The 11,289-nt window shown below is 47.0% G+C and overlaps 3 protein-coding genes across 3 annotated transcripts in view; 1 reads left to right on the top strand and 2 right to left on the bottom strand.

The window, feature by feature from the left end:
• The window catches only part of LOC131212205 (uncharacterized), an 11,791-nt gene extending 11,371 nt beyond the window's left edge, over positions 1-420 (bottom strand). Inside the window, exon 1 of the mRNA XM_058205979.1 lies at positions 307-420. Within this exon, the coding sequence (XP_058061962.1) occupies positions 307-420 (114 nt within the window). The remainder of the gene's footprint in view (positions 1-306) is intronic.
• Positions 421-5,597: 5,177 nt separating this feature from the next.
• Positions 5,598-8,766, top strand: LOC131212441 (X-ray repair cross-complementing protein 5). Its single transcript, XM_058206303.1, has 7 exons — positions 5,598-6,481; positions 6,561-6,701; positions 6,772-7,047; positions 7,135-7,229; positions 7,289-7,566; positions 7,649-7,780; positions 7,848-8,766. Exons 1-7 carry the CDS (start codon positions 5,661-5,663, stop codon positions 7,968-7,970), a joined length of 1,866 nt encoding a protein of 621 aa, XP_058062286.1. The 5' UTR covers positions 5,598-5,660; the 3' UTR covers positions 7,971-8,766.
• On the bottom strand, positions 7,677-10,796 carry LOC131212442 (arrestin domain-containing protein 4). The gene is made up of 5 exons (XM_058206304.1): positions 10,354-10,796; positions 9,154-9,491; positions 8,878-9,060; positions 8,602-8,787; positions 7,677-8,531 (listed from the first exon to the last, which is right to left on the bottom strand). The coding sequence occupies exons 1-5, from the start codon at positions 10,472-10,474 to the stop codon at positions 8,334-8,336; spliced, it is 1,026 nt and encodes a 341-aa protein (XP_058062287.1). The 5' UTR covers positions 10,475-10,796; the 3' UTR covers positions 7,677-8,333.
• Positions 10,797-11,289: the final 493 nt, after the last annotated feature.

Genomic DNA, 11,289 nt, shown 5'->3' with positions numbered 1-11,289 from the left:
TCCGACCGTGACTGACGCTCCAATGGTGGAAAAGGAATCGGAGAAACAGGTTTTCATTTGTTTTAAACTCGATTAAACTCGCGGCGAGAAACCGCGCGAACCGGAGCAAGAGTCATTTAGAACAAGTGTGCGCCGGGGACGCCCCCCTCGCTGCCGGTGCGGAGGAGACCGATAATAGCCGATGCAAGGGGGAGTCACAAATTCTTTGCCTAGCCATTGCCCCGTAACTTGCGCGGTGGTGGGGGTGGATGCTGCGACGATACTTTCGTGCGTCAATTGCCTTCCTGTCTCTCAGTGTCCACTAGCCCCAGCGCCGGGGGAGCCAACGTGAAGCAATTTGATACACTCGGGCCGGTTCCACGCCGACTTGCCGCCGGTGCGCACCCAAAGTTCGTCATATGGCAGCGCCAACAATGTCATGTTGCACCACTACAGACTCCCAAAGCGCTAAGTGGCAGTGACGAAAACGGCTGCTGCTGGGGATGCTGCTGGGGATGCTTGCACCAGGCGTAACCGTTTTTTTCTCATCTCGCAACAATCCATCGCCTACGCCGGAAAAGGGAATCGACGGCAATTTTACACCGATGATGCAGCGAACGGTGGCGGCACTCGCGCGCAACGCACTTGCAACTGCAGGTAGGTAGGATCAATTAATCTTATCGTTCCAAGGTCGGGTTTACTCCAAGTTTCCTTAAACAAACCATGACCGTGTGTGCGCCGCCGACCGCAACACGCTGGTGGCCGCGCGCGCTTGTGCGTCGTAAGGTTGCGACAGTCGTCGCAAGTGTCGCAGCCGTTTTGCTACCGTAAATTCAATCTCCTCGATCTGGCCCCGCCGCAGCCGCCCGTGTGCCGTAGTGTGCAGGTGTTGGGTTAGCATGTTTTTTTCCGCTCGCCCCGTCGCGGACAGCCAACTCATTAATACGCCAGCAAATAATGGCACTCACGGGGCAAGGAGGTGGTTTGCAATTTGGCCCGCAATGTGGGTGCCTCGCCACCACAGTGTGTCACCAGAGACCTTCGGAAGGCTACTACTGCAACTAATCTGGCGAACGTTGCTAGCTTCGATCCTCTACAACGAGACAGCAATCGAATTTTATTAATGCACTTCGGAACCTGTGGAGTACCGTAAAAATGCGCATGAAAGATTAATTCACTCCCGGCCGTCGATGTTAACCGTTTCTGCCTGAGTTACAATTCCAAAGGTTCCTGCGACGTGGCTGTGTCCCACATAACTCGCTGGCTGTGTAAAGATGACTCTCAACGTCACTAGAGTTTATCTAAGCAATCGCGCTTGATTTACGGCCTCAGAAACGTGATCGTACGCGCCTGCTTGTCCGGTACTTGTAATGCGCATGCTGGGCACTGTTATTTGCAATTCAATTCTAAGCTTCCAACACATTCTGGGGTGCTTCTGGGCTGCCCCCGTTTGGCGTCTTGACGACGTGTGCAGCATATGTTGCAACTCCCGGTCCCTATCAGCTCTAATGTGACGCTTTCGGCGTGGACGTGCCACTTCCATTTCGCGCTGCCCTTGCCGCTTGTTTACAAACAATTCATCCAACCGAGGGAGCCTTGAAAGAAATTTTATCGAATAAACCTGTCGTCACGCGATGTGCGCGAACGCCTTTTTCGGGAAGCCTATTATTTGTTCATAAAACACGCACACATGCACAAACCATGGCAATAAAATGCCGTTGGCGGCCCACGAGCGCGACCGAAAGAGAGAGAGAGAGAGCGAGAGAATTCACCAAACCGTGGCTGCTTTGAATTTCTGGCCACTTTATGCGTTTTCTTTTTCGCTCGGCGGCAATGATCGTCGCGGTTTCCGTGGCCGCTGCAATCGGCTCAAAAAGAAAGCAACGACGGCGACGGCGGGCGAACGGAAGAGACCCGTTCGAAGGGGTGGGGAACCGGGCGAAGCGCGAACGTGAACGAGATCAAAGGCGAAAAAAGAAAAACGGCCAGTTCTCAAAGAGAAAGCAGCCCACAAACATACATACGGTAAATAATAATGAGCCCTGCGCCCAGCCCAGACGCACCGCGGCGCCGGCAACTTGGGAAGTGCAGGGATTTTGGTAAAAGAATTCCCAAACGCGGATGGGCCCTGGAAAAACGGCGAGAGCTGTGAGCGTGAGGTTGGACACGCATCCTCTTCTTCTTGGAGATTTCTGTTTCGAGCGTCTAATACGCGTAGAACGCTTGCAGGAGACCTTTGGCGGGTGAAAGGGGTCAACCCATTGGATTATTTCTATTTCCCAGCGCTCCGGGAAGCGACAATTGGTTTGGTGGATTGCATGGAACACAATTGGTGCGCGCCTTTCGCTGGATTGAAGCCCATCACTGCGCACCGTAGACGTTGGAAGTAATTTTCCTCTTAACTACAGGCACACTATCGCCCGAGCAATGACACAAACACAACCTAGCAGCTCACGACCCGACTTCAGATAACAAGGCAATCGAAAGAAAACACAAATCTCTCACTGTTGAGGCCCCACTATTGCACACCAAACATTTCCGATGATCACTGCACGCGCTGCGCTTGCAGTCGCTTTTCTCGAATCAGAGCTAAAGATTCGCGGCACATTCGACGCAGGACACTTTCACACTTCGCTTCATGCCATGCGCAGAGACCGAGGGGCAAAAACAAAAGCTCCCCGAAAGCCACCAACAAAACACGACGCGAAACGCGACAGTTGGACCGTTTGTAGCGCTTGCGATCCAGAGCGACCGAACGGGTTGCGGAAACTGCCACTGCTTGCGGTTCCGTGCGTCGGTTGTTTAGCCGAACCGGTACAACTACGCAACTGTCAAATGGCTGGCGAGCGCGAACCGGTTTTAAGCTACCGCGATACTAGAGTGTGACGTTGAACGATCACCGATTGATCACCGGTTCAAAGCGACTGCGGGACGCAGATGATTGTAGTTCAAGTTCAAATTTATACAAAACCAGCCAAAGGGCTCTGGCCGTCTTTTACGATCTGTGCAAACTTCTTGCGACAAACTTGAATGCGCACCGTAAGGAATCGGCTGACCTTATGGAATGTACGGGGCTAGACAAAACCCTGGCACCAAGATGCCTACAGTTCCCAGTTTCTGCAAACAGCATTTTTATGGCATTACGAGGCAAGGATTATCAGGGCCTCCCCAAAGGGTTTCCGTGTCATTCAAAGGTATAATCCAATGCTTATCGTGTGGCGAGAGTCTTAAACTAATTATGCCAGCTAAACTAGAAACGGTTGTTGCATCACCGGGGAACTCCTGCGCTAATCCACACGGGACACTTTCTGACTGTTGACACAGACGACAGCAGAATGGGATTGTTCTAGTTTGGTACCGAAGGTCAGTGAGGGAAATGGAGCAAAACGAAGCATTTGTACAGCTTCGTACTTGCAACTTCCTAGTTATAAACCCATGCCCATCGTTTGACTTTCAAGTTTCGTGCAGCATTTGCTTTGCTCCTAGGTGATACTTCGAAAAAGAAAATTAAGATTCCGAAACACGCTTGCAGGTCCTTCGGTGGAGTAGCCGTTTCTAGTAGGTTCTTACCTCTGCCTGCCAAATCCACTCAGAAGAGGCTTCCTTTTAATTGATGCTCTTTCGTCGGTGGTGCCGTGGGGCTTCGGTTGACTCTTTGCAGACCGTAGAAGCGACCGATCGTTGGGATTGCCCACGGGAGCAGGGGGTGCTCTGCGTATAATGATAGTTCCGCGATCTGAGCCACTCGTCACTGACGGTGGACCAGTTGAGCTTCCACGGCTGGATGCTTTTGTTGTCGAGGAAATCCCAGAGACGGAGGAAGACGGGGCGGCTAGCGTTATCGGCCTAGCCAACGGACGCTGGTTTAATTTCGAAACTATGGGTTGGCGGTCGAATTCCGATAACACCGACCTATCCGAGGGCGCACGTCGTATGTTCACGAGTGGCACTGCTGCGTTCAGTTGTGCTGACGTTATCGATGAATTGCGGGCAATATTGATGTGATTCAGTCGTTTCTTGTTGATTTTCGATGTTCGGTTACTGACTACCTTCGGTGCGACAGACTGTAAGTAAAAGTAAGGCATATAAAATCAATTCATTGCATCACAAACCATGGCAGCGCTTCAGTTCTTTTCCTTTGTTCGCTTGTTCTCTGCCCATGTTTGTACAGTTTCTTATCTAACTGTAGCAGACACCAGACGGGCGATAGCGTTAAAGAAATTCCAGACTCTATAACTTGGAATTCGATGCACCTACCGTCGATTTCACTGCAGATCCTTTCAAAAACTTGTTGCTCTTATTTTCGATCTTCGCATCTGCAGTGGTGGAGGGTTGTTCCGTTTCGTCCGTTGGTGGTTGATCAAAATTGTAATCGTCGTGCTGCCAGGAAAACACATTTCGTATTTTTTGCTTTAACGTACTCATTTTCGTTCGTCGTCGTTTGCACGTCCTACTCTTCCAACAGTCACCCGTTTAACTACGGCACCGTTGCCGTTATCTAAACGTAAGACGGTCGGTCTACTCAAAGCTGGATGCTGATAAGATAAGTAGTTCTGCACAGGTAATAGGTTTTTTACCCTTTGATAACGACTACATTTTTCGAATTCTAATAACGCCAACCTAGGCAGCTAGTGTGAACGGAGAATGCCGAATACTTATTTTTCGCGCATTGTAGTGTTTTATCAGTTACCGGGACTTTCAGTTGCGGTACGTTAATTTCAAATGAGCAAGTGGGCTGAGCTGCCGGCAAGGTAAAAAAAAAGGTTGATTGCAAAGCCGGCAATAAATGTCATGTTACGTCTTGAAGAAGCTGTTTGTAAACAAAAAACATCGGGATTTACTTACGATTCGATGCCGGAGTAAGAGATGAACTCCGCCGCGGAAGATGGACACACAGTTTCCAGCAACTAATTCTAAGGTTTCCTCCGGTAATCACTCACACAAAATCGATAGGAAAACTTTGACGTAAAGGCAGCTTCATTTTGCATAATGCCCTTTAAAATAGGGCCTTTATTGATTGATTTTAGCAATATTTTGTCGCATTGGCGTAAACACCTCTTTTCCTTATTGCGCAGCGATGTAAGCATTTGGGTACATTACAAGAGTTTGAGCATAAACAGGTCACACTAGGACAAAACACACAGTTTTTTTAAAGTACAAACACAATTCACAGTTGTTGCACTGCAAACGGATAGGAAAACGCGAATAGGAAAAACGGAAAACAAAAAATGCCGCTTCCAGATTTTGGTTGGTTCATTTTGGTTTGTAATACGCATGACAGAACGGTCGTCATTTGGTTTGGGGCACGCTCACATAGTCACATAGTGCCCAACAAAATACAACTTACCCTTTTCCTCCAGGTTCAAACAAAAACATTCCCGTTTGCTTTTGTGCTTCAAAAACGAAAATTTAAAATGCCTGTCTTTTCGTTTCATTTTTTCATTCGTTTCATTCTAAATCAATGAATTTTAATTTCAATCTCAGCAAAAATATAAACAAACTACTGTCACATTTTGCGCCCATATTTGACATTTGAATTTGGGATTTCAGGCTTGTTGTGATTTCTCGCTCATGAAATTTCTTGAAAACATTCAACGAAAAGTTCAAAAGGTGTTGTTCCAAAGTGTTCGCTGTTTTTCAAGAAAATGTTCTAAAGTTTTTAAGTTGTACTTTATCACAAGATGAGCGAAAACACATTTCGTGATAACCAGTCCGACGGTAGTGAAGATGAGTTCGATGACAGCGCTTTTACCGGCCGTTCCGGACTGATTTTGGCGATCGATTGCGATGATAAGATGTTTAACGATAGTGAAAAGTTTAGAGAAGCCCTGGACATTGCCGAGTCTATTATGCGTAACAAGGTCACTGCCAGCGAGAAGGATTTGGTAGCATTGGTCTTCTTCAACACCATGAATAACCCAGCACCGGAGGACGATATTGACCAGCACTCGGGGATTATTGCACCACGCCATAGTGCCATTTTCCTTCATCTCAATACCGTCTCTGTCGAGATGATCCGGAAGGTTCGGAGTATGCTCAAATCGGACGATTTTCTAAATTTTGGCAACAAATACGGCCACTCGGAGGACGCTAGTTTGGCGAATGTGTTCTGGATGTGTTCTCGTATGTTCTCGCACTGTGGCTACAAACTCGAGCAATCAACGATATTTTTGTTTACAATGAACGACCATCCGCACACAAACAATAGTCTAGAACATCAACAGACGCTGACAAAGGCGAGGGATCTCCTGCAGAAGGATATATCCGTTGTTCTGGTACCGCTGTTTGAATCGTTCGATTGCGGGAAGTTTTATAAAGAACTTCTCTGCACAGTTCAAGGAGAGGATGAGAATGACTTCATTCCTCCCGTTTACCAACAAAGCAAAGAACAGCTACTGCAAAGAATCCTAACTAAAGATTTCAAAAAGCGTTCGCTAGCGCACCTCAAATGGTACCTCTCGGAGGATGTTGCACTTGCCGTAAATGTGTATTCTCTGTCAAGGTGGGCATTTCTGCGGAATTTTATATTTTCGTTACTGATAATAGCAGATAATTTGTATAACATTCATCTCACAACCCAGAACACCACGGTTCCCGAAAAAAGTGAAACTTTTGCGTTCTACCAACGAGGTGATCATTTCGAAACGTGTTCATGTTGCCAGCGGATATTGTGAAGAGCGAGAGGAGGAAACGTCTAAAACTCTTTTGCCTGGTGAACAGAGGTAGGATTTGTGGTTAAAACAGCTGCACATCATCAATTGAAATCCTTTTATTTTACTATCTGTTTTTCAGAAAAGCCATTCGAATAGGAGGAGAAACGGTATCTTTCAAGCCGGATGAACTGATTATGATGAAACAGATCCTCACGCCTGGAATACGGCTTCTCGGTTTTAAACCTGTGTCCAGTGTGGTTATCACCAACCATGTCCGCTGCAGCATGTTTCTGTACCCAAATGAGACGCACATCTCGGGTTCTACCCTATTGCTGCGTGCGCTTTATGAGAAATGCCTCGAGAAGGGTCAAGCCGCGTACTGCACTTTGACCATGCGCAGGAAGCAATCGCCAAAGTAAACATAAATCATAATTACAATTATGCGCCCCTAATTTACGGCCGATATATGACCCGTGGTTTTTGTTGTTTCATTTTTCTTCAGACTTGTTGCATTAGTACCGCAGGAGCAAGCCTTTGATGAAGATGGGGTACCACGCCGATATGCGGGATTCCGGGTTGAGTTTGTTCCATATGCTGGTAAGCATATTGCAGCTGCAGCCAGACCCAGTACTTTTTTTTTAATTTTTTTTTTCCAGATGACATAAGAAATACACCGTACTTGGATAAAGCAAAGTGTCCCACAATTACAGACAGCCAAATTGAGGTGTTCAAGAAGGTGATAAAAAAGATTAGATTCAAGTACAATCCGGTTTATTTCGATAACCCGGCATCACAAAGTCTATACTCCAACATTGAATCGTTGGTCTTTGATATGGAAAAGGCTGAATTTTTCGACTCAACCCATCCAGATTACGAAACGATCGACAGCAAGCTGGACCCATTCGTAGACGAGATTAAGAATTTGTTCAGCGAAGTATGTTGCTATTTTGTTTCTCGTGTTTAAAAAGTTTGAAGTTTAAAAAAATCGAACAAAATGCCATGATATTTATTTCCAGGACCCTACGAGCGCTCCGAAACGGAGCCGACTTGCAAACAACGAAGAAAGCCCATCGAAAGCAAAGGCTTGGCGCGTGGATCCTTCTCCTGTTAGCGATGCAGAATTATTTGAAATGGTCTCGCAAGGAAAGGTACAGCGTACATTTAATTTATATAACTGCTAGACTTTATTTCACTTTTCCATCAAATATTTCGCAGGCATCCAGCTTGACGGTGGCGACATTGAAAGAATTCCTTCAGAAACAAGGTGTTGTTGGAGTGTCGAAACTGAGAACGAAGGCAATGTTGATTGACAAGATAACCGAGTTGCAGACCTCGTAACTATGTTTTCCTAGTTCTGGCATACGAGTTATCACACGATAAAAGAATGCTACGAATTTGCCCTGTTGACGCTCCGAGTTTTTCTTTGTTATCAATAACTATATGTTTTGAAAAAAAAAACGATTCCTTTAAATACTATCGCTATACTCTATGTGATCGTTTCTTGGCATTATCTCTTCACAGTAGCGTGTGATGGTGGTGTTTTGCTAGGTTGTGTGCCGGGAAAGTGCATACGGAAGGTGCCCAAAATTGTGTAATGCATTCTTTCCACTTTTGTCTACGTTATTTGCTAAGCATTTCATTTATGGCACCGTCAATCGGCCATTACTCGTGCTCCTGAACCTGGGAGTGCGGCATCGAACACTACTTTTGATCATTCTTCTCGTGCAACCATGGCCGGAATATGGGCAAAGTGGACGGATAGTGCGTTTCCGGTTTGTAGATGGTTTCGGCCCACTCGTTCGTATCGTCTCCGTCGGCCGTTTTAAACGGATACGTACCGAGCGTGATGGGTAGCTGCAGCTTGATCTGCTTTTCCAACGATTTAGGTTCGATTAGGAACTGCGTGGAGAAAAGAAAGTCAGCACATTGCCTTTGGCCCTCCTCGTTATGCTCCCTTGGGCATGCTTACACAAACGTCGTACTGAATCCGTATCAAATGGCATCCGCGCAGATTTGTTGGCGGTAGCGGTGGAACATACAGGGGCTCATTCTGCCACTCGTCTCTGTGGCCGGCTCGGATCTTGCCCCGTGCTATCACCGCCAATTCCCGCTTTTCCGTATGCATGATCTTATCGCGGGCAAAGTATTGTATCGTCTGTAAAAGCGAAATAAAAGAAATTTTAACATTCGACACCTAACGGTTAGAATTATTCGCAGTGCTCATAAAGGGCTGCACTTTACACACCTCTGTGAGAGCGGCTTTAGTGGATTTGATCGTTACACTGCTGGCGTTCGTAACGGTCGCTGTAATCATGATTGACTCGCCGGGCACGTACCCACCGCGATCGAGAAAGATCTTGCACTTTACGATTCCTCCTCCAACGCAAGCCATGCCGAGATTGTGTTCAATATTACATTTAAAAGGATCCTGCAGTTTTAAATCCGTGTGGTTAGGGGAAGTAGGGACAACATCGAATTGCAGCCTGGCTGAATTTAAAATAAAGGTTTCCTGCGTACGTACCGCCAGATATGGTTGCTCGAGGTTAAGATCGATCGGATTCATCACAATAAAAACCTGATGATTCTTGTGTATCAAACCGGACGGTTCGCGCAGACCGGCCTTGCAGTAGTACTGAACCCATCCGTACCGGCCCAGGAAGGTCGATGGGAGGTCCACCGGTAGGCCCAGCTTGAAGGGGAAACTGTGTATGCCGGGCGACAGCACCGTTGCACCCTGGTTGTCGGAATCGCCCAGCAGGCGCATGCGAAAGTCGATATAGTTCTCCTTGTCGTACGATCGCTCGTGGCGCGTCGATCGGACGCGCACGACGCACTCTCCGACAACATGAAAATGAAGTCCTATAAAAGGAAGCGGGAAACGATGATGATTGATCACATCACTATTTTGCGCAATGATCTCTTGCAGCAGCATGCGTGCGCGAGTCGGTGGTGGTCAGCGTTACTTGTTTGCAGCGATGATCCCTTGGCCCAAAATGCGGCTGATGTCATCGCATCGAATACGTTGGCGTATTAATTTCTTTATTACACAAACTCATTGATTACTTCTATTGCTGCGGAAATGTTCTCTACATTTAAAGTTTCGTTAACTTAGCTTTGAAAGCGAGAAACAGAAAAAATCAAAACCAAACAGAAGAGCATGCAATTTTTTGAAACAGAAACTACTGTTTAAAAGAAACAATATAAGCAATTGCAAACTACTACATGCGATAGCATTGAATGTTACACATTCGAAATGTATGGCAATGTTCCTTTCCGTTAATCAGAAGTAGTCCTTTTGTAAAATGTCCTTCAACATTTTATAGCGTTCATAGCAAACAAGTGACCTTCAGAATAATATCAATCCTTGTTTCGTTTCACATTTCGTAATCCGCAGTCCACATCGCCGAACGTTCCATTGCATTGCTCTGCCCATGGTAAGGGCGAACGAAACAGTTAAGTACCTCATAACCAAACGAACACAGTCCACTAGCTACGAAAAGCATTAATGGAAACGCACACTACTGTTCAACATTGGGTGCACTGGGTCGATCATCAGTGGCCCATTTGTGAGGTACAGCTCTCCTTGATTACACAATAATGAAGTTTGGTCAAATATAAACGTTAATTACGAGCGGGGTTGTAACTAGGCTGAAAGCTTCCGCAGGGACAGTTCGAGATCGCCCAAGAACGCGCTCGCGAGAGCACGATGCCAACCACTTACCCAACACCGGTGTGTCGTCTTGCAGCTCAAGTAGGACCCGCCCAGACAGGAACTGGCCCGGGAAGTACAGCAGCGACGTGTTGTCGAAGAGGATGAGAAATTTAAGCAACTTCCGTGGCATGACGCGGCTGGGCGTGATGTATACTTTCGACGCAGCCCAACCGTGGTGTCATTGAGCGAACGATCGTGCGCAATGCTATGCTCAGCTACCGTGTACGCAGATTCACAACGGGGTGCTTCGTTCTTCGTTTTATTCTTAATTTCCTCTGGCTAACGGTTAAGCTAATCGCACTTCCACCACGATCCCGATCGATTCACCCCTTTTTACCAACACACTTCCGATGCTAATGCCCTTTTGATCGACTGTCGCTTTCGCTAAAGGCTAGGCCAGACCGGGGGTGGTCACTATTTTCCGTGTAACAACATTGGTCACCACTTCTTGTCCACACGAACGCGAATACTCTACGTGCCAACTGGAACCTATCGAGCGAACTTACTCATAGCATTCAACCTTGTGCAGCGTTGGCCATGGAAGGCAGCTTTGTGGTGTTTGTACGGTTTCGCTTATGTTTTTACGTTCTTATCTGGCTACTGTTATGTCTCCAATGGCGACTGTCTCCGTATGCGTAGCTGAAAATGATGTAAACCATCAACAACGTCCGTCCTCCAGTGCCACCCATCGAGCTGGGGATCCCCACCTTTATGCTTCATGCTCACGGGTGCGTGTTGCTGTTCCTTTCCCTCTCACAGAGGTACGGCCACTTCGGTTGTCTGGTGTTGTGACTTCATTGGATCGTCGATCGTCGGAGTGGCCCCCTTGATCAGTACACAATTTTGTTGTGTGGGTACAGCGTGCTTTAAAAGGCTCATCGCTTACCGTTCGTTGAAGTCTTTTGTATACACACCCAAATGAAGGAAGGGGTTCGAAGGGAAGGT

This window comes from Anopheles bellator, chromosome 2 (assembly GCF_943735745.2).
Source record: "Anopheles bellator chromosome 2, idAnoBellAS_SP24_06.2, whole genome shotgun sequence".
Taxonomy (NCBI): Eukaryota; Metazoa; Arthropoda; class Insecta; order Diptera; family Culicidae; genus Anopheles; species Anopheles bellator.
The sequence above is the reverse complement of the archived record's forward strand: the minus strand, read 5'-3'. Positions and strand labels throughout refer to the sequence as shown.